This window comes from Toxotes jaculatrix, chromosome 2 (genome assembly GCF_017976425.1).
Source record: "Toxotes jaculatrix isolate fToxJac2 chromosome 2, fToxJac2.pri, whole genome shotgun sequence".
Classification (NCBI taxonomy): domain Eukaryota; kingdom Metazoa; phylum Chordata; class Actinopteri; family Toxotidae; genus Toxotes; species Toxotes jaculatrix.
The window spans coordinates 17,994,500-18,017,348 of NC_054395.1; the positions used below are offsets into that span (position 1 = coordinate 17,994,500).

At 41.3% G+C, this 22,849-nt stretch overlaps 4 protein-coding genes across 7 annotated transcripts in view; all 4 read left to right on the forward strand.

Annotated features, from left to right (window-relative positions):
• Positions 1 to 22,849, forward strand: part of LOC121195886 (homeobox protein Hox-D3-like) — a 56,176-nt gene that overhangs the window by 26,443 nt on the left and 6,884 nt on the right. For 2 of the 3 annotated variants that reach the window (XM_041059604.1, XM_041059596.1), the window contains one exon: positions 11,264 to 11,305. The exons of the other annotated variant lie outside the window; for it this stretch is intronic. The gene's annotated coding sequence lies outside the window, so the exon portion shown is untranslated. The remainder of the gene's footprint in view (positions 1 to 11,263; positions 11,306 to 22,849) is intronic. 3 annotated transcript variants of the gene reach the window in all.
• On the forward strand, positions 992 to 2,408 carry hoxc6a (homeobox C6a). Of its 2 annotated transcripts, none has more exons than XM_041059678.1 (2): positions 992 to 1,608; positions 2,079 to 2,408. In XM_041059678.1, exons 1-2 carry the CDS (start codon positions 1,212 to 1,214, stop codon positions 2,387 to 2,389), a joined length of 708 nt encoding a protein of 235 aa, XP_040915612.1. In that variant the 5' UTR covers positions 992 to 1,211; the 3' UTR covers positions 2,390 to 2,408. The 2 variants fall into 2 exon arrangements, with proteins under 2 accessions (XP_040915612.1, XP_040915622.1); XM_041059688.1 differs by having other exon boundaries at positions 2,082 to 2,408.
• On the forward strand, positions 4,134 to 6,890 carry hoxc5a (homeobox C5a). Its single transcript, XM_041059700.1, has 2 exons — positions 4,134 to 4,702; positions 5,930 to 6,890. The coding sequence occupies exons 1-2, from the start codon at positions 4,225 to 4,227 to the stop codon at positions 6,136 to 6,138; spliced, it is 687 nt and encodes a 228-aa protein (XP_040915634.1). The 5' UTR covers positions 4,134 to 4,224; the 3' UTR covers positions 6,139 to 6,890.
• Positions 15,833 to 17,940, forward strand: hoxc4a (homeobox C4a). Its single transcript, XM_041059642.1, has 2 exons — positions 15,833 to 16,553; positions 17,063 to 17,940. Exons 1-2 carry the CDS (start codon positions 16,118 to 16,120, stop codon positions 17,422 to 17,424), a joined length of 798 nt encoding a protein of 265 aa, XP_040915576.1. The 5' UTR covers positions 15,833 to 16,117; the 3' UTR covers positions 17,425 to 17,940.

Consider the following 22,849-nt stretch of genomic DNA (forward strand, 5'->3'; position numbering starts at 1 on the left):
TTCTGAGCATGGGAGATTGCTGCTCGCGTTGCAGGGCTTTGCTGCAGAGATAGTTGTTGGTGAGCTGGGGAACGTCACTTGTTTTATTACCCTCACAGAAGAGAGACCATAAACGCATTCTTACCACCTACACCCTCCCCCAGTTCACTGCAAAAAAAAAAAAAAAAAAAAAAAAAAAAAAAAGCATGGAAATTGCTCACATGCCAGATAATTCATACACAATGGAAACATTAACAGTATGCTGGAAACTCGTCGATATGGCGGAGATAAACAGTAAATGCCAATATTCATTTTAGTCTCCACACAAAGGGCCGCGCGCCCTGAGGGGTGAGAGCACACGCAGACGGTGGATATTGTTGTGTTGTTGCCTGTCTCTGCAGTGGTTGTGGTTGTGAAATTAAAAGTGAGTGAGTTTTGGAAACACACACACACACACACATACACACACACACACACACACACACAACACACACACACACACACACACACACACACACACACACACACACACACACACACACACACACACACACACTCAGCAGTCAGTCACACAAAATACAGTAATTCAGTATCACAGAATGGGGAGTTTTACGTTATATCTCAGTAAATGGATTTAATACCTAATAAGCCTGTAAGTCACCTTTGAACACGAGTTCGTGTGTATTTTTATGCAAATCTTCCGCCTTCCTTTGAATGTGATCACTGCACTGAATGACATTTGCCACAGTTTGCATCACACTTCCTCCTTAAACACCACGTCTCTCAAACTTCAAGTCCAAAATGTCTCATACAGCCAGGCTGTGTGTCGTGCCACTCCAACTCTACGCTGTGTTTATCGGCATTTAGCACTAATGTTCAAGCTCTGAGCTAAAAGCTACAGTTTCTCCTCAACTCCTGCCTCTCAATTGGTGGAGAACGGTCAGCTGACATTGTCATATTGTCTCTCACCGAGCCAAGCCTCGGCTATAACACTCGGGTTTGTGCGTCTTAACCGGAGATTGGAAATTAATAATATTGAATCCTCAAAGTAGTCCACGTCCAGTTAGAGAGGCAGAAAGTCGAGGAACAAAAAAAAAAAAAAAGAAAGAAAGAAGAAGAAGCACAAAGGTGTGGTTGGTTGACACAGACGGGAAGGAGATTTACTGAGAAGGAGATTGAAAAGAGACCGATAAAGAAGTGGGGAGAGTTGGAGAGAGGGTTACAAGCAAGGTATGAATTCTTATTTCGCAAACCCGTCGCTCTCCTGCCATTTATCCGGTGGTCAAGATGTTTTGCCTAACGTACCCCTAAACTCCACCACCTATGACACAGTCAGACATTTTTCGTCGTACGGTGCCGCTGTGACCCAGAATCGGATATATACACCTTTCTACTCTCCTCAAGATAATGTCGTTTTTGGGTCTGGCAGGGCACAGTATGAGTATGGATCAAACGTGTTTCTTCAAGACAAGGACGTGCTCCCCAGCTGCAGACAAACAAACATGGGACTCAATACACAAAGCCACATTGCTCAAGAGTACAGTTTGGATCAAGGAAGAGCAGGAGCGCAGGAGCAGAAAAGCAACATCCCGATCTACCCGTGGATGCAGCGAATGAACTCACACAGCGGTGAGTTTTACTACGACAAATAAATTAAGGAAATGGGCCAGTTTTACGATATGTCTTACCAAGAGAGTAAGTTACTTTTTATGACCCCATAAAACATTACTGTATCCCCTCGACTTGTAGATGGGCCTTTACATGTGCAAACAAACAGCTTTCGTTTTAAGAATGATATAGTAGCCATAATCAGCAGCGTGAGACAGAGAGAATGCATTTAGGATGCTTTCATTATTTTAGATTATAAAGCAAAGATGCCCTTTGAGATAGGATTTGTCACAGTACAGTAAAAATGTAAATGTATTTATTTTTCTTTGTGGATTTAGGTTACAGTTATGACTCTTAACAATGAGGCAAAACTTATGCTCAAGTATTATCAGACCACAGACAGAGGCATGTTTATAATTATTATTATTATTTAAAAAATGTTTTTATGTCAAACGTGCAAATGAGAAAAGTGGCTTTACTTTGTATCCCAGCAGGAGTGGGCTACGGGACAGACCGACGCAGAGGACGTCAAATATACTCTCGTTACCAAACGCTTGAGCTGGAGAAGGAGTTTCATTTCAACCGCTACCTGACCAGGCGCAGACGCATCGAAATCGCAAACGCGCTTTGTTTAACAGAGCGGCAGATCAAAATCTGGTTTCAGAACCGACGCATGAAATGGAAGAAAGAGAGCAACCTGACCTCCACGGTGACTGGAAGTGAACAGACAGGAGCCTCTCCAGAGGAGGAACGCAGTGGCGCAATAGAAGAAGGAAAGGATGAGGACAAGAAGAAAGAATAGTTAATTAAAAAAAAAAGAAGTGGAAAAAAAAAACACCTGATGACCATTGAAACCCAACATAACTACCTAAAAAAATCTATATGGACTTGAGAGCGACTTCACTGCATGATGGCTACCCCGCTGCACTCCCACTTATATCTCGTGTTGACCACAGGAGTGTTGAGCCTTAGAAATCCAAATAATTTCAGCCACACTATGGCCCCTGTGACATTTGGAGCTCTGATATTATTTTTCTCTCTCTCTCTCTCTCTCTCTCTCCCACTCTCTTTTTTTATTGCAATGTCACACTTGTATTGTGAAAATAAAAAGAAGTATTAATTTCTGTGTTATTTCCCATGCCAGTAAAATCTGTGTATTTATCCCCCACGCCCCCATCCATCACTGTGAACTCTTTGATCACCTCACAAAATACAGTGTTGGTCAGACTTAACTCAGTGTTGTACACGCACATTCCACGGAAGGAAAGGACCGGGCGGACACTTCATTTGATCACAGTATAATCTAGTACTTGAACCGTCCGCAGAACAGTGTCCTGCATAAACCTGAAAGTTGCACGGATAGTCAACCATCCACACACTCACACACACGCACACACATACAACTGAAATGCCTGTATATAATCCAAGTATCAGTATATATTATGTCAAACCTGTGAGGACGTATGTGCATTTAGCCGCTTTGATAGGCCTAGAAGCTGCATAACATAAAATTGCGCTTAGCCCCCCCACCTTTTTTTTTTTCCTTCTTTTGATCATTTGACTCAATAGGATTTCCTTGTGAGATAGATTTGTACACTAGTAATTCTTCACTTTTGTTTGGGAGTTACAAAATCATGTTTTGTCATAATTGTGTATCATGGAATAAAAATATTTGTAAAACTTTCATCCTCGTTGTGTGTTTTTGGGAGCATTACACTTCCTAACGTGAATCAGATGGCCGTGTGAAGAAAGGCTGCTTAAAATACGCACCGAGCTCTGTGCAAGACTGTGGAGCTTTGATTTCACATTTTAATTCCGTCATGAGGCGAGTGGGGAACAAAACTGGGCGATGAGGACAAAACTTTAAGCAAAAATTTCTATTAAATATGAACATGTTGGACTTTCTGATTGGCATCTTTGGTGCACGGGAATGAGCGATTGTTCAGTATCCAGTCAAACACTATGACATTCCCGCTGTTGTGTTACAGTAACACAACTATGGGCGATATTTGAGTTTCAAGTCCATACGCGTAAAAATAGTTTAACCAAGCGAGCACTCTAAGTTTTATTTATTTATTTATTTATTTATTATTATTATTATTATTATTATTATTATTATTATTATTATTATTATTATTATTATTATTATTATTATTATTATTGCGGACTCGCAATTTGTCAGGGGCAGAGAACTCCGGCCGGACCTGACCGTCCTGCCCCATACCAGACACCAGATGACGCTCTTGTCTTACTGTCCTGCCCTTTTTTTTTGCGCTAAAGATCCCTGCCTGGTCCTCAACAACCAACAGCTCAAAGTTTACCGGACACGTTTCTCCTATTCATCAATATCCCCATTGAGTATCAAAGCCAATTTATGACTGGCCAACATGTGCACGTGATCCCATACAAATACCCCATATTTGGGCAGCGCTCGTCGGATCAAGAAATAAAAAAAAAGATACCAAAGCCTACTCCACCTATAAATCCTGGATTATTTTTTTTAGGGCAGGCAGCTCTGAATTTTCCAAAAGCGGCTACAAAGAAAAGCAATGATCAACAAAAACAAGGAAATAGCCGCAACATACATCCCGCAGCCCTCTCTAGTTTAAAAAGAAAGTATCGGTGTGTAGTTTAAAAATGAGCTCTTATGTTGACAGCTCCAATCTCAGGCAAACAAGCGAGACAACTTCTCCTAACACTATGTTTAGTTTCGATCTATCTGGGCGCAGGTCCAGCCGCTATGAGGATGTTAATGTGAACGGGATATTCACTTGTCCCATCCCCACGACCTCTGTTGAACGGGAGGAGATGAAAACTAGCCTGCGTGGCAATACGGATACTCCTCTCCCGTCAGGACCACAGATAACCATGGTCTCCAGTAGCTCGTCCGTGGACGCAAGCGGGCTCAACTACGGCAGCAGCACGCTGCTGGGACGAGGGGCGGACAGAGACCCGGAGAGGAGCGCAAAATCCGGCGGCAACAAGAGCCACGAGAGCGAAAGAAACGCGGAGAACGCGCAATCGGTGAAACGCAACACAAATATGAACCAGCGTCAGGACAGTGAGCAGCGACCTCAGATCTATCCATGGATGACAAAACTGCACATGAGCCACGGTAAAGTTTGCCTATTTTCTAAAGTGCGGCTAAGATGCTTTCCCTTATTCACTCTTAACGCTGCAACAGTTCTTTTCGCCCGTTCCAGTTTCCCTCTTGAGTTTTATAGGCCAAACGCAGGAAATAATAAAAACTCGCGGTCATAAATTTTATGACAAAGGCATCCATTGCTCGTAAACCTGCTCTGTTACGGTGAAGAGGTGATCTGTGGGGTGATTTATGGTGGTATAATTGGATAAGAGAACACAACTGTGATAAAACTGTGAAATAATATTACAAATTCAGCTCCAAGTATTAGTTTTTCTTTTTCTTTTTGCCTTGCTTTGTTTATAGTCTCAGTTAAACGCCATGTTTCACATTATCAGACTCCCTGTGTGTGAGAGAAGCTTTAGCCTTAAATTGAACTCTGGGAAACACCAATGCCCTGACCCAATCATGAACTTTTCACCTCTAAAAGATTTGAATAGGGGTGCTCCTTCTCCATGCCTTGAAAAACACTGGTTGACTATTTAGGCTGTAGATGGACAGTGAGCACGGTTGCTGGAAAAAAAAAAAGAAGCTATACTTATGTTTTGCTGTTTCTTCATATGCAAACATCCTGGAGCAAACAGCATGGCTGTTTAAAAATACATAAGTACAACAGCCCAGGCCTGTTGCTTTACTTAGCTCGCCTGTGCACGAGCAAGTCTATAAATAGGAAAATATATCTGGAAAACGTCAGTTTCCATTTTCTAATCCTACTTCTTTTGATTTTACACATCTGTTTTTCCTCCCACGATATAATCCTCGTGTGCAGCGGCATGAGGCCGAGACCAGTGTTTACAGGGAGGCCAACACACTGTTAGTTATCTCATTTTATATTTTACAGTGAGATAGGGTTTGTTAAGTAATAGTCTGGTGTATTTTTTTTTAATGTTTTAATGTGAGTGGATATAGATGGCCCTCCTTTAAACTGAGTATATCTATTGGATCTAGTTAACCATCCTTATCAGCCTGACATAAATTTTTATTACACTAATCCCCAGTAAGTAATATCAGATTAAATTAGGTTATATAAAGATATTTGAGCTTTTAAATGAGGGTGGAAGAGGTCATATATTAACAGATTTTTGCTTGTAATGCTTATTTTTTGTGGATAACCAGGCTTTTTTTTTTTAAACGTAATAATATTATATTATTTACAACTCTAATGCTGATGAAAGCTAACTTATTTTAATACCACTTCAGAATCGGAGGGTAAGCGGTCCAGGACCAGTTACACCCGCTACCAGACTCTGGAGCTGGAGAAAGAGTTTCACTTCAACCGGTACCTGAGCCGCCGCAGGCGCATAGAGATCGCCCACACCCTGTGTCTAAACGAGAGGCAGATCAAAATCTGGTTCCAGAACAGGCGAATGAAGTGGAAGAAGGACTCAAAGATCAAAGTGAAGGAGTAAAAGTGCCACCGGTGAACGGGGTGCATGCAGCACGTTTTCAGCCCCACACTGCACAGTGCTGGAGTGCCGCCTGACCTCCGGATGAACTGCTAGGAGCAATGACATCATGACACCGCTCTGTGTGCTTCATCACCAATTATGTGTCACTTGCTGCAGTTTGGGACCTAATGTATTGAATATCACTCACTTTGATCAATCGGTTTACATTTCTAAATTAATTTGCTGCCCATGCGATGATAACCTCACTTTACTGCACGAAGGGGACAAGAGGTTGAGGGGAGCTGGGTCCTTCACGCTGCAAGGCTTTTGGTCTGCAGTGCACTGAAAGGCTGCACAATGCTACTAATAATCTTTGTTTTTAATTAGGATAAGAGTAGTGGAGGCTGGGTGACAGCATGCATCATTTCCAACTCTGTGTCATCATCATCGTGTGATAAAAACTTTAAGGTCAGCGAATCAAATAAAGGCAAAAAACAAAAAACAAAAAAACAATAATTCTAACATGCTTTGGAAAACAAAAATGATTATGAGTTGTCCTGTGAGCAACAAAGTTAAATCCTTTCCCACCAGTAAAAACTACTTTCTCACCTCTTTCCCTTTTTCTATTCTTTTTTTTTTTTTAAATTTACTCTCTAATACGTTGCAGTGCAAAGTTAGGAAGTGGTTGGATGTGTGGTGTCTGTTTGTGAGTGGATTTCTGTGAAGGCACCGTCCTGTCATATCCCTGTGAATCTAAATCACTGTGTATAATTCAGCGACTGTATGTGATAATATTGTGATGTGCAATGAAGCCACTTCTCTTCTCCTTTGTAAACTTAAGGTGCCTGGTTTACACGAGGCCCAGAATAACTGATAGATGGCTCATGTGTTGATTGTAACCAATAAAGTCTCATCTTTAAAAGTGACAAAATTTCCTATTGTTAATATGCACATTTCTGTTATTCCTCTTATCATTTTAGCTTCTCCTGATATTAGGGATTAATGGTGGAATTACACATCTGGCGTGTATTTAAACACTTTTGTGCTACTGAATTAAACTATTCAGAAATCGTAGAATTTTTTTAAAAGACTGCTGATCACGTCTTCTTTTTTTTTTTTTTTTTTTTTTTTTTAGTCTGACTCGGAATCCACAGAATTTCATTGACTGACAAACGCGCTCTGAAGTTTAAGGCCCCCATAAAACTTTATTGCCCCCTTTTTCCACCACTGCACCACAGGCAGACTCCGTTTCCTGTTTTGTCAGGGAAGGAAGAGACACACTAGCCTGTGATAACACTCGCCCACGACACAACATGGATGTAAAACTTTGGTTTCCTGTGGCCGCAGACTTACGCGCCATCATTGTTGAGGCCATATGTCCACTTTAAGATATCGTCCTGCTCTGTAATCCCGGCATCATTACACTGTAGTTAAAACAACACTATGTGGTAACGCAGAGGACATAAAATCATGTCAGTTCCTGGGTGTCTGTATTCAGCAGCAGTTCTGCAAGAAGCAGTAGTATGACGCAGTATAGCCCAAGGTTATGAGGTAATTTCTCTCTAGCACTACATAAAGAAAATAAAAATCAACTCACCTCTCAAACTAATAGCTTCCTATTCAACTTCCTTGACGGTTATGAGAACCGGTCAGCGCAGCGTCCACTTTCTCTGCGCTCTGTTAGGCCTAACCTATACGTGGACAATGTATTGGATCCCTTTTTGTATGTCTTTCTTTTAGGGTATTTTAAAGTTTACAAGGTTACATATGCCAATTGCCCCAAGCAGGGCCTGTGAATGGTGCATAGGAAGCACGTGGTGTCATTTAAGTGGGTTTTATGGCCTGGAAGAGCTGACAAACCTTCGATATATACACATCATATATAATCTTAACTGTCCGGAATCGCAGCTGCTGGCTTCCCCTTATCTGAGGAAGAAAGGGCTTTGTGGCAGTGTGGCTGCAGTACCTTTCTCCGGACTGTGTAGTCGGGTGGTGGTGCGGAGGACAGAGAGCTGCTGCAGTAAGTTGCTTTTAACTTTGCCTGCAGGCCTGCGACTGTGCTGTTATTTCACCTTGGAAATGTATAGGTTGGATTTAAATTAGCGTGACTTTGAATGCATGGATGTTAAACCGATTCACTTCAAATTTAACGCTAGTAATTGTTGGTGACTAAGCGTTTTTTTTAAACAATCATAGTGCAATTATGTTTTTGTAATAATCGGGAAAATGTTTATTTTGATATATATATATTCTATAAGAGGTTTGGTGTTGCATGTTTAGTTCGCCACATACGGGATAAAACGGGGATTAAAAAAAACGATCATGGTTATTGGCTTGCTATGAGGCTGATTTTTTACGCAGCATCATCCTTGTGTTTTGTACCAAATTTTACTCTGAAAATTGAAAAAAAAAAAAAATAATAATGTTTTGATGACACGTAACAGTTAACACACAGTGACAGTCAACAGTTTGCTCTGCATCATGTCAGGAAGAGAAAAGAAAAATATATTAGAGAGAAAAGTGACGTGAGGAAAAAAAAAAATTAAAAGTCAGCCAGAGCTATCAAAAATCATCTGGCGTCCAGCTTCACCATCCGCCCCACCCTCTCTCACCCTGTCTCTCTCAAAAACACACATTCACTGACTCTCTCTCTGTCTTGCACACCTACTTGTATGTTTAAAAAAAAAAAAGTCTTAATTCTTGTAGTGAAGTCTCTTAGTTTGGTGCAGTGTCTTAGATTCAAGAGAATGTGTAACTGAAACATTGTGCTGAAGATAAAATGTGATTTATATAACCCGTGATACTAAAATGTCACCTTATAGATTAAAAGAAAAGATTATAAAGCACAAAACCTCCTGATTAAAATACTCATGTCATTGTCTCACCTCCACGTTGAAGTTAGTGCTTGCGCTCACGAGTTCCTGTTGTTTTAGGGTCATGTCTGGGCCAAGACACAGGGTTTGATTCAAAGGCACCAGTGTTAATTGTGGCATCGTCCAAACTCAAACCCTGTGACAAAGATATTTTACAAAGAAAAAACGCACCTTTCTTCTAAACTATTGTGTTTTTGTTTGTTTGTATATTTCTTTTTTTTTTTTTTTTAATTGATCGGTTTGGAGACTGATTAGAAAATAATGTGATCTTATAATCTTGATCATTTTCTCTTGCTTCATAGTGCACATCATTTGATTGCCCATATCTCTTAGGGAGCAGTTCAGCCCAGAAATAACATTAGCTTCTTAGTCAATGTGTGGAATTGCAAATGGCTAATTTTGATATTAAGTCTTGTTTGGGTGAGTTTGGCTCAGCTAACAGAAGAAGGCGCAGCAGGGATTCACACACTGACTGTGGCGCAGAGTCAGATGCTAATGTGGGAATTAAATATGACAGAAATTGGAAAGATTTTCATTCAGCTCTTGTCCAAATTATGACTTTCCAGAGGCTTCAGCCCTCAGTGCACAAATACACTGAGGGTTGACTGCGTTACTGCACCTTTGTGTCTGTCTCACTGTGTGATGCTACACACTCTTTGTTGTGTTAGCCTGTGAATGTCTGTGTGTGTGTGTGTTTTTTAACATTTTGTCAGGATTACACTTTCAGCCTGTGCAGGTTTGCTTTCAGGTGTGCATCATGATCAATGATACACTTCCAATAGGGGGCACTGTGTAACACGGTCCTGTGTGGGTGATACACTGTGGGGACAGTGTGTCCAAGCCATGGCATTGATTAGTTCTCTTTTCTTCCCAAGATTTTATTTTATTTTCTTCCTTTCCCTTATATTTTTTCTCTTTCTTGTCCTTTTTTGAGCTGCTGCACTGTCATATTAACTGTTGCCATGTTAAGGAAGTCATGATGATAAACCCCCAAACGGAAATAAGGACAATCCAAAATGTAGAGCTTTGTTTTCAAGGAGATGTAACATATTTTATCTTTCCCCATAAATTAGACACAGATTTGATGTGTGATGGGACGTGTTCTCAGAGGTCGCAGGGCCTTTGCTGTTATCGAAATTATTTTATTCTCGTGACTTTTTATTCACTACATCTTGGGAGAAGGTTTGAAATGAAAGAGGCTGTTTAATCTCACGTAAATTAAGATATTCCTGCTCAAAACAGTCTGATATTAGTAGAGAAAAAGTGAAACAGTCTAAACATCCGTTTTCACTGCCATGTTCTGTGCTCTTGTATCCCTTTCTTTGACCTGTGGAGCTGACACTGTCATCATTCAATCCGCAGAGGTCATTTCCGGGTGAGCACAGACTTCCCTTTGTCTGAGCCCAAATAAGAACCATAAAGCGCCATTTGCAAAGTTTTCGAATACCTCCAGAATTTATTTACAATGTGAAAACAAAGTCGTGATTTGTAATTTTTTTTTTTTTTAATAATTGTCTGGTCGCCATAATTCAGCCGCCCTTAAGTCCAGGGATTTCTATTCATAGAACATTTGCCCAAGGAAATACCAAAATGCTTGTAAATTTAGTTTTACTGTCTGAAAATGACCCGTCCTAAATTTCTGTCCTCGGTCCCAGTTCTGCAGGAGCCCACACATGTCAGAGCTTTTTCTAGGGCAGCCTCCCTTCAATTAGGCTAGACAGCAGAGGAGATCAGAGGCAAAGGGACAGACCGGAGGATCATTAAGATGAAATAACAAAGCAACATATCAAAACTGTTCGTTTTGTGTATTTGGAAACCGAGAGATTAACTGCAGTAAACCTGACAAAAATAGTCTTGAGTGTAATAAATATGGACGTCTTTTCGATTATTTATATTATTTGTTGCTCATATTTCCATTTGATTCGTTTTATTTATTAGTATTACTTTTATGATATGGTGGCAGGTTTTCTAAGGAGCAAAAACAAAATATGCTACACACAGTGGATAAATTCATTTCAGCGTGATACGCTTTATGAATGTGACTTTACACAGAAATGCTCAGTTAATTTAGCGCATAATTTATTGATTTAATATATGTTTTAAAACGTAGAAATTAATCTAACAGATTTAATAGAATGAGCCTTCTTTTTCAAGAATTTGAATTCCACAGTTCCGAGTGAAAACAAAAAGTCATTTTGTAACTTAAAGGAAGATTTATTTTCGGACCATTCTTGATCTAATTTTCGTTTCTTCTTTCTTTTTTTTTCCCCCAGACAGTTCATCGGGTCAAAATGAGAGGGATCGTGGATTTCTCAGTAAGTGTTGCCCATCGCCTCACGCCTCTCCACCTGGCTTCAGTCAGGACTCAGTCTGACTTTACATGGTGGAGCTTGTTATTTGGCTTTAGGCAAACAGCTGGCTCTACTGACATCACCGATTTGGTGCCTGCTCTCTAACCCAGTTTGTTTAGGGATTCTGGTGACTAACAATCACCGTGTTAAATAGAACTGTTTTTTTTTTAAACACGAGATCAACAATAAACTCCCTCTGCAATCTGTTTAGGTCTACTTAACAGAAAAGCTGCACTCTTGTTGCCCAGGTGAACTGAATTTAACACTGCAGCATGACTCTAATGAACCACAACATTGCTATAATGAACTGCAAACCAACCGATGGTTTCTGTGGGGCATCTAGTATCTAAAAACCCACCTCTGCTCCCCTGGCTGCAGCTTTTAGAGGGTATTCATATCCAACTAGTCTCCAGTCTGTCTGCACTTCATTAAAACTTTTTATTCTAACCGGACGCTCCAGCCTAACGTTATTACACCTGGGGAGAGTAAACGTGTAGAAGCTATTAGGTTAAGGGTTTGATTAAAAGCGCATCGTAACCACTTTCATCAGGGAGCCGAATATTGCTGCACTGTCTGCATCCAGGTCAGGTGCTGCTGGGCCACCAAATTAAAAACAGCCATGCATGGACAGAGCAACCACCTCCACATGGTTTTTGCACAGATTTATTTTGTTTACATATGTACATGTGTGAACACGCTTGTACCGCTGTTATTTTGCAAGGGAACGGGGGGGAAAAGCTTACCAATTTCTCAAATGAACAAATGAAACATCAAATTAGTCCCGCCTGCGGGCCTCATTTTTTGTACTTCTACATTATAACTAGTTATTGAACTAGGTGCACGATCTGAAAGCCATTTGTGGGGAGAAAGAATTCATTGCTGTCTCTCCATCAATAATCCTTGGCAGTGAACTATTGGAACCAGTCAAACGCGAGGGGTGAAACGCGGGTCAGGCTGTCTAACTAATATTAAAATGCGTCCTCCAGAGCGCATGGGGCGAGAGGGAGTATGTGCTGTGCGTGCAGCTCTTTCTTTCACGCTGGTTGGGTGCACAACAAACAGCATGTATTTGGATGAGCATATGACAAAGCCAAATGAACATGAGTTGGATTTTTTTTAGTACCATCTCCTTCCTCCTCAGTTCACCGTTTGTTGGCTTAGGATGCTTTGTTCTTCAGTTTAAAAAAAAAAAAAAATCTATTAAACCGATACACCGAGTGCAACGCCCATAAATATGCAGCCTAGATTGAGATGTTTTTTGACAGTGTTTGAAGTCCCCTGTGCATTTCCACTGTAATCAATTCCATTGATTCACAATCGGAGCATGTTTGCTGTTTTTAATAACCCCCCCGGAACAGGTCACATGTCTGATATTACATTTTTCATCCGAGGCTTTTCTCATTAGCTTCCAGAGTGGCAGGAAGAAAGGTTACCGAGCGGTCAGTATGGTAATAGCAAGCAGAAGAAATGGTTGGGAACAATAGAAACTTATTTTTCATCTGTGCTGTCACGCCGTCCCTTTGTATCCGCCGTGTTTGTGACCGAATATTCATATAGGAGCTACCTCAAAGGCAGGGGTTGATTGTTGAGAAAAGAGACCCTCTTGTCCTCTGCACACGACGTGTGTGTGTGTGTGTGTGTGTGTGTGTGTGTGTGTGTGTGCAGCCATATTTTGGGTAGCCACGGATATTTTAGTCTTTATGGCAAATAAAAAATGTTAAAGTAGTTCTGTCATTTGTAAATGTATTAAGAGCAGAGCAGAATTCGTGTTTGAGTAGCCCTGACACACAGCATCCGCTTTGGCGCACGTCTTGCGCAGTATTTCTCCACCATTGCTGCCTTCACATTTGTTAGGACACCACTCTCACACGCATGCCAGCCCAGTTACAGACACGGTGACCTGCTTGCACAGAGGCTTGCCTGGGAGATCACCTTTGCGGTTTCTAACCTAAAACACATTAGTTGTCTATATGTACCCTGTAGAACCGAATTTGTGTGAAGTACAAACAATCGCAAATACGTCTCTACAGGAATACATGGGCAACTGAAATACCACGCCAGCCAATGGATGCCTCTGCTCCTGCTCCTCTGCACGTCTCTCTGGCCTTTCCTGCTACTGCATATTCAAGCATCAGTGATATACACACACCCAGCCTACACCCAGACACTAGCAGTGCAATAACATTGTCACAAAACGTATTCATAGTCCAGGCAGCCATAGATTGAGTCGGTAGGCCACAGAGAGTAAACCCATGTGTGCATTCTGCGGCTACTACTGTGTCAGACCCTGTAAAACACGTTAGGAACCAGGGGTCGTTTAAAAGTGACTGATTTACGGCTTTTATTGCTCTATAAAACGCCTCTAACATCCTCGCTAGAGGTAATAGAAATGTCGTGCGCATTCTGTACAAACAGGACAGCCAGAAATGTGCTATTTCAAGTCGCTTTTTTTAAAACCGTATTATGTAATTATCGTTGTGAAAATAGATACATCCGTTAACCTGCAATGTGGTGCTGCTGGACAGTGGACTGACTGGTGCACTACTTTCTTCTCAGGCTGTTTCTTCAGAAGACAACCTATAAAAGATTATTATTATTATTATTATTATTATTATTATTATTATTGTTATTTCTACTTTTTATGGATATTGATGACCCCACAACTGAAGACATAGGTATGAAAGGGAAAAGAATCTATTATCTGGATGTTTCTGGGAGGCTGCTAAGCTATTAGGGAGTTAACCTCTCTCTCTTTGACCGCAGCTGACTCTGAGATAAGAATGAGGAGCCTACAGCACATGACAAGTTTATACAACCAGGCAGTATCAGTTTACAATATAACAGCATGCCTCCAGTAATGGGGCTGATGGTCAGCGCCTCAGCCAGGATTAGCATGTAGCACTGGAATAAGTGTGGCTGTAGTTTAAAGCACAGATATACAGGATATTGTAAAGATGGTTGTAGACAAATCAGTTGTGTCTGTTTCTGTATATGTGTGTGTTGGATTCTTCAGAGGCTTCCTCTCTGCATTTTCTTTCTTAAGTTGTGCTTTGTCGCTGCCCTTTAAAGTTGTTCTTCTCATCTGCTGCTCACAGAGCAGTGATTGTCCACACACAGATTCAGTTCCATTAAGAATTTGAAACTGGTTTGATTTCAGTTGCTTGTATCTGTCTATTTATTTTATTTTTTAGGCTTCTCTAAGCAGGACTAGCACTGCATGTAGGAAGACTGTTCAGTTACTCAGATGTGAGAGTGTGTTGCAGCTCCAAAAATGCAACAACCAAATGTAACTTAAAGTCATTGTTTCATCACATTACTAGTCCACTGCAGTTAAGTCAGCAGATCATAATGTTCTGTTGCTCTCTGGTCTGTAACAACCATGATGGTGCTGCTCTGCACAGTTGTCAGATCAGACCACAGTGACTCCACAGTGGTCCTGTCCTGTGTTATCTGTTGTTTGGTGTCACATTGTTAGGATGGTGGTAGCCTGGGCTGTGGGCTGCCTGCCCGCCCCCCTTCACATCAGCTGTAGTGTTGTACCTGTGACATTTTGTTGGTCAGATCACACTGCTCACAGTGACATTGAACTGTACACATATATAAGGCTTTTGTTGTGTTATGTTTATATATTATTAAAGGTTAAAGGCGTGCATTGAACTCTGGCTTTTTCCACTTCGCATACTTTTACCGTTTTGTGCCATAGACAAAGACCATCATGATTTTTCTTCATTCTTATCATCTTATTCTGCTCATTGTGTTTATTATACAGCGCCCTACACATTTTATTCCAGCAGTGTTTGTTTTTTTTTTCTATTTTTGATGCTATGACACTTAAAACAGCTTTAAAAAGTAAATGCCTTCCAGATTAAGAATCTTTAACCAAATCAGTCCCATTTTTAAAAACACTTATCCTCATCAATATTCAATTAAAAAGACTGGAACAACCTGGCATATGTCTTGTAGCTGAATAAAGGCTTTTGTTTAGGTAGGCTGACTCTTCCTGTCCACCTTTCTCCAGCTTTATAAATTATCAGGCCTGTTTTCAGAAATCAACCACACCTCCATAGCATCTCACCACTCCAGCTCTCTCTGACATTTAGAGTCACAATGAACCCATTAAATATTAGTGCTGAAATGGTTTCAGGAAAATCATCTCACAAAAGTGATGCAGCTCTAATTCTTAAGTGTATTAATGGACCATTATCTGTTTCACAGCTGAAGTGCTGTTGGTGAAGACTGTGCCTTCATTAATTAGCAGATAACCTTTATATAAGGCGCGCAGCCTAACAAAATGATTGGTTTGCTATTGTTGTACCTTATCCTTGGCGAATCACCTATTGTCCCTTTGAATAATTGAGACCAGCGGTTTTTGCCTGTTTTATTTTTTCCTTGGTCAGCAACTAGCTACTAGTTTTGTCCCCAAGATCAATTGCCTTGGTAACACAACCAGAGAGAAAGAGAGAGAGAGAGAGAGAGAGAGAGAGAGAGAGAGAGAGAGAGAGAGAGAGAGAGAGAGAGAGAGAGAGAGAGTGGGGGAGAGAGAGGATGAGAGAGAGAGAGAGAGAGAAAGAGAGAGAGAGAGATTTGTGCCCACAATGGCGACTGTAGGTATGCTAAATACCTCTGGTTCCTTATCCGGGAACTACCTCTTACTCTGCTATTGGGCCATTGGGTCACGTGGTAAAAGTAACTTTACAGGGCTGCTCGCAAGTAGGAGGGCTTTATGGAGCAGAAAAACGACAAAGCTAGAAAAATTATTTTCCACTCCAGAAATTAATGATCATGAGCTCGTATTTGATGGAGTCTAACTACATTGATCCGAAATTTCCTCCATGCGAGGAATATTCGCAAAATAACTACATCCCTGAGCATAGTCCAGAATATTACAGCCGCGCAAGGGACCCTGGCTACCAGCATCACCACCAGGAGTTATATCCTCCGCGGGCGAGCTACCAGGAGCGCCAGTATAACTGTGCAAGCATCCCTGAACCTGACACGCCAAGGGGACATGGAATACCCCATTCTGCGCACCTGCTGACAGGGAAAGGGCAACCTGCTTCATGTGAAACCCCTCAGTTATCCATGTCCCCCGCCACCCCACCGGCCGCAACCTCCGCCTGCAACCAAGCTACCCCGGAGCATCCAAACAGCACAGCCTCCTCCAAGCAGCCCGTGGTGTACCCATGGATGAAGAAAATTCACGTCAGCACTGGTAGGCAACTTGTGTGTTTATGTTCCCTGCACTCCTCTACGCTCCTCTCTCCCTTTCCCTCCCTTTATCAGTCCCTCTGACTCCCATCTCGTTGCCAGCCCCTGTTCCGATAGCAGGGAAGCCTTTGAAATGGCACAATTGAGGCGGATTTACGACTCGGCATTGGTAATTACACCCACCATAAATTTTATAGCCGAGGTATACTCAGGGCAGCCGTATCACCATGTGGCTTCTGCTGTTATGTATTGCGCGATGGAGAGAGGGGGAGAAATGAATAAGAAAAAAAAATTGAGCTTTGTAATCTTGCATTAATAATTTAGCTCATAGTTGGATGTGAGTGTCCTCTCATTACGCTGAGAAGTTCTTAACTTCCCATTTAAATTTCTCAAACAGCTAAACATTCATATCCAATAAATCTTTCCAACCATATCTCAGTTGAGGCCATTCTTGTTTACCCCTCCTTTCCTCCCTTCTCTGTCTCCCTTTCTCTCCACTTCTCCCTTTTCCAGTGAACTCGAGTTACAATGGGACGGAGCCCAAGCGGTCTAGGACAGCATACACCCGGCAGCAAGTCTTAGAATTGGAGAAGGAATTCCACTATAACCGATATTTAACTCGGCGGAGGCGCATCGAGATCGCCCACACCCTGGTTCTCTCCGAGCGACAGATTAAAATCTGGTTTCAAAACCGCAGGATGAAATGGAAAAAGGATCACAGGCTCCCGAACACCAAAGTGAGATCCTCTTCCTCCTCCTCCGGGTCCAACACAAGCTCAGCAGCCGGCGCTGTTGCCGCTGCCTCGGCCACTAACACTGGGGCCCCCGACGAACTCACCGGAGCACAGCATGGCGAGGATATTACCAGGTTATAAAAACACGAACCACGACCGTGGGTAGAAAAAGAACTGGTTATTTATAGAACAATTATATATTTTGTTTTTCGTAGCTATCTTGTGCGGTTTCCTTTAAGTCCAAAGTTATATAAAATGCATGTTATATAGCATGGATTACTGCGAATACCGATGAATTATTTTTACGTGACACAGGGTTTAATTTATTTGAAGCTCAATTAAAATGATGTTTTTTATTAAAAATGTTTTGAATGAAGGAAAAAAAAAGTAGAAAAAAAAATATACATTTTATCAAAATGTTATTGTGGGCCATTCTTTTGCCCTGCTGCCCAAGGTGAAATGCACAATCTATTTATTTCAAGCAACACTGGAAGGAAATCAATATAATAATAGTTATTTTTGGTATAAAAAAGCTGGAACACACCATTGATCTTGAACTTGTATGTTTAGGATAATAACAATGTGTGAATTACCTCGTGTATTTCAAGAACAGGATTTTGATTTACAATTTAGTTTTGTGGTGTTGATGTTGTGTTTAGACCGTTAAAAAGCAGATTATTGTGAAATGCAATAAACGGAGTTTAGTGTTCTTGTGCTAATCATATTGGTCAATAAAACAGTGAGTGTCTACTAGTTTTATATACGTTTGATCGAACTTCATTTTAGGCAAGATGAGGTCTAATTACAGTTTTGGCTGTTTGGAGGAAGCTCCTTAAAAGTGTACAGATGTGTGAATATTTGAACATTTCGTGAGGGAAACGAGAATCACTGTGTTTTCAAACTGTGTTTGTCAAAAACCTGCAGCTCTTTTTTTTGCGTCTTTGAATTAGCAGTGTGTACAGACTATGTGTGTGTGTGTGTGTGTGTGTGTGTGTGTGTGTGTGTGTGTGTGTGTGTGTGTGTGTGTGTGTGTGTTAAAACCTCACTGAAGTTCTTTCTAAAATCTGAAACTGAAATAGTTTGCGCTGTGCATTATGTGCAACCTCATCAGTCTGAAGGGCATTCAATTAACACTAAAGACAAGACACTGAGGCCCTCCACTCCACACTGCACTGCCTCAGCCAGAGCCACGAGTGAAGCTCTCTGCTTCCTCCGTCCTGACTTGAACACAAAGCTGCATGCGATTAATTTAGAGGACATTTGCAATGTGTTAGAGATCATAGATTGTTGTGAAATTATTCTTATTCATTCATTTTGTAACCTATACGTAGTTGCCCTGCTTTTTCTATAATCCACTGCGCCATGCGACTGAGTTTTCAAATGTAAAGAAAAATAAAATAAAATAAAAAAAACCCAAAAACAAAATAAAATAAAACAAAATAAAGTCGTGAATTGCAGATAGATTCAATGCAATGCGTCATGTGGTCTTCGTTAAAAATCACGGTCAGGATGGTGATGGAGTGAACCAGCTGACCTTTTGTTATCAGGCTCTGTAGCGGTGCCCTGCCTTTAAGAAGCGATGCTGATGTTTTTCTTCTGTGTTCACTCTTTGACTTTTGCTTGTGTAAACACTTTTGCCACACTGGGGGCCGTGTCGTCTCCCCCCAGCGCGCGGTTTGCCTCCAGGGTGTGCAGCAGCTCGCGAGAACGCATGAAAAAAACCTACAATTTCAAAAAACGGCGCTAAACGCGTCTCTATGCAACGTCATCGTCCGCTGCTCATCTGGCAGCAGGACCAGCACACACCACAGGACTGTTTACCTCTGTAGACCAGCTGGACTGAGATAACACTTTGACAAAATATCATCCAAACTGCACCTCGATCTAAGCTCTTAATTTTTTTTTCCTCTGACACAGATGCATTTATTTTTACTTATTTTATTATCTATTTATTTATTTATTAATTTTTTTGGGGGGTGCAGATCTTTGCAGAAGGATTTCGGTTTAAATACACGTCTCAAACCCAAAGACGCGCAAGAATTTGATAGATTATTGAAATTGTGACATGAATAGGCCTTATAAAATGCCTTGCGTAGTGGGGGGCAAAGGAGCACAAAAGGAAGAGGTATTCTCCATCATCAATCTTTCACTACAGAGCTTTGTGCTATGTTCTGGAAAACAACTCCGACACAACAGAGACAGTTTTGATCCTACCAAATATCATGTACCAGGCTGCGTCCTTTGCCGTCATTCTTAAACTGTGAGAGTCAGACTGGACTTTAAAACGAACCATTTTAACTGGACCAAAGCGGTTAAGACCGGGCGTTTTTTTTTTTTTTTGTTTTTTTTTTTGGACGTGGCTTTGGAAAGGCAGTAGAATAGCGGTGAGACGGCGCTGAAAAATGAATCCAGGAGCCTTTATGTTGCTGGACAGATTAGAGAAATTAATGTGCTCGCCACAGTCGCAGCATCCCTCCAGTCCCTTTCTAGGCCCTGTCGCCTCCATGTCGCGAGGCTGAAAAGGTACTTTATTGAAGTTTGGGGGCGAAGTGGGAGAAGGCCGAGTTCACCTCGAGGACACATTTTCTGTCCCATTAGGCTCATTTCAGTCTGGATGGCCGACCTCTCCAACCCTGTGACCCGACTCACGCTCTATACGTGTACCTTCTGTGTGCGCCCTCACTGGTCCCCCTTGGCCGCGGCTTTCTTTGTGGATGTTTTGTGGGACATCACTGAATGTGTCGCTCCCTTTGTTATCACAGTGACCCAGGACAGTGTTGAAGTCTCGGACAGTCCTCTTCTCTGCGTCGAGCAGATCTGCAGGACTTCCAAACACGGGCCTTCTTTAATTGGAGCATCTTGCGATCTGATGTGAAACGAGCTGGCAAAGATTTGTGGTGACTTTTACCAGAGTTAATGCACTGACAGCAGAGGTACACGTGGCTGCAGTGTTCTGAGTGATTATGCAAGACGTGCATCAATCTGATGCTGAGTGTTCTGAGCTTTTCCAGCCTGTCTGGGGGGGAGAAAGAGAACTATTGTGCATTTATTGTAAAGGCATTTTTTGTGTTATATTAAACGTTTCCAGCTGAGAAAACTAAAATGTGACAAAAGTTAGAAACAAGATTTAAAAAATCCAGGCACTAGTTGCATTCCCTAAAGTCTCCAAAAACAGGAGGCAGTAAAAATAGTTTGTCCGGTCACATGACTTCTGTGTGACTTAAGAGGGTAACTGGTCTCAGGTCAGCACTTGTATTCAAAAGTAAGCTGCCAAATTATAGCTAGGTGTTCCTGACAGTACTGGGACAGCTGGTCGTCGTGATTAGTTTTATGGACAGGGACACAAAAACCTTGCAGACTCTCTACAGAGACTCCACACCTCCCTAAAACGGTTATTTTTATCCAGATGCACATTTTTTTTTCTCAGAGGAGACAGGATTTAACCTGTGTAGCCTTTTGCTGAGAAATGAATATTTCACTGCAAAACGCTCTAAAAAATGTAGGATTATGACAAAAAAAAAAAAAAAAAAAAAAAAAAAAATTAAAAAAGCGATGACAGCCCCTGAGATATCGCTTTGCTGGTCATTGTTTTTATTGTTTTTTTTCCCCTGTTTGTTTGAAAAATCTCAAGCAGCCTTGAATTTATTATAATATTCTTATTTTGGTGCACTAAGCAACAAGTCTGGTCTTTCTTGTGTGTGTGGCCAGGAGCAAATATTCAGCACTGATGGTAAAGTGTTAGACAGCACGTCTTCCAAGATAAACAGTTGGCACTGAAAGCCAAACAACTAATCCGAGCGTCTGTCATTTGTATGTGATAATTCATCCTCTTCCCCGTGCGTCCCAGGTTACAGGTGTAGCTCAGATTACACTCTGAACAATAAGGGATTGTTCCTTTTGTTTGAGCTCTTGTAATGGAGGATTTGTGTAAAGCAGAATTAAGAGTAAACGAAGCATCATTTGCGTAGATTTTCTTTCTTGACTTTTCGTTGACTTAGCTTTGCCAAGGATTTAACTAATACGCCCATATAAGGCCTCGGCGGATTTATTATGGGAATAAACAAAATGTGTGGTTTTAAAATTATTATTTAAACAAAAGCTCACGTCGTTTGTCAGTCATAAATCAGTCTAATCTCGCGTTTTGTTAGTATACCGTGCTCCAGTGAGCGCAGACTTCCACTCTACATAGCGGAAACTTTTGTAAATATTTACACAGATATTTGTCATCATAATATTTAAGGATACAGGCGCACATTGTGTACTTTACGCGTTTACTTTTCTGTTCTCGTGTGATCTAAGCAAGCAAACAATTCATTATATCTATTAACTGCAAAGTTATAGTCTTACCTGTCAGCACATCAACATGAATTAAAATAAAAGATAACATCCGTGACTAATGGCTCCTTTTTGTTGCCTTTTATAAATAAATGAGTACAATTCGCAAAGTTTAAAATAAACTCTTTTGATCTTAATTTTCATCCGGATATTTGACTTTTAAGCAGCCCTGTGCTTTACGCTTCATCTGTGTGAGGCGCTAGTTATTGTTAATCCCACCGCCTTGCAGGAATATGCTGTTATTTTATGTGTTTGAAGTTCAGTGTTTAAATTCCTCAGCACTTACTCAGCTCTAACTGGTTTCTTCTCTGACTTGACACTGTTGAATCACACATGATTTTCAGCTCACATTGCACCGCTGCAGGCTCCCCCGTGATTTATGAGCACCTCAGGCGAGAACTCTCTCTCTCTCCCTCTCTCTCTCTCTCTCTTGGAAGACATAAAAACTTTTACACAAACAGTCATCTAAATGTTTGAACAAATACAGAACAGAAATGATCACCTGTTCTGACGGTGGCGTGGTTTATTGCCTGCTTTTATTGTCTACACATCGGGTTAAGTACAGATGTTTGTTTTTTGTTTTGTTTTGTTTTGGGGTTTTTTTTCCCCCACTCGTCTCAGGTGAGTGTCTTCTTCAGCCACTTTGGTTTGTAATGAAATGTCCGGTGCCAGTGTATTGTTATGGTGTAGTGTGTTTAAACGGCAGCCATGGCAGCTGCATAAAGGCTGAGAGTTGAAACAGGGGTCACGCTGCTATTTTCCAGGGACAGAGAGGCTCTCTCGCATTGACCAGCAGTGGGTGTGTCATAAATCCGTAAATCTCTCTCCCATCCGTTCACTCTAGGGAGCAGATGCACCATGTCTTTTCTTTTCTTTTTTTTTTGTGCCTGTGCGTGCATGTGTATGTGTGCGTGCGCGTGCGTGCGTGTGATAGAGGCAGAGTTAAATGAATTTACATAAAACTAGATTTTAAAACTCCATCGGACATGTTAAAATGATTTACTGTCAGCGCTGGCAAACATTTCAAACAGGGGACGACAAAGCAGCTCGGAGCAGCTCTCTGATGTCCCACTGTAGACTTCAACATCACATCACACAGGAAATGATGGGCCTGGGTAAACTTGCCAGTAATACTTTATGTCATCATAACGCCTCGGTGAGGAATATTTCAGTAGCCTATTTGCTGCATCGTTGAGGACCTTCGAAATTACAGTCATTTTCCTCCGTTCAA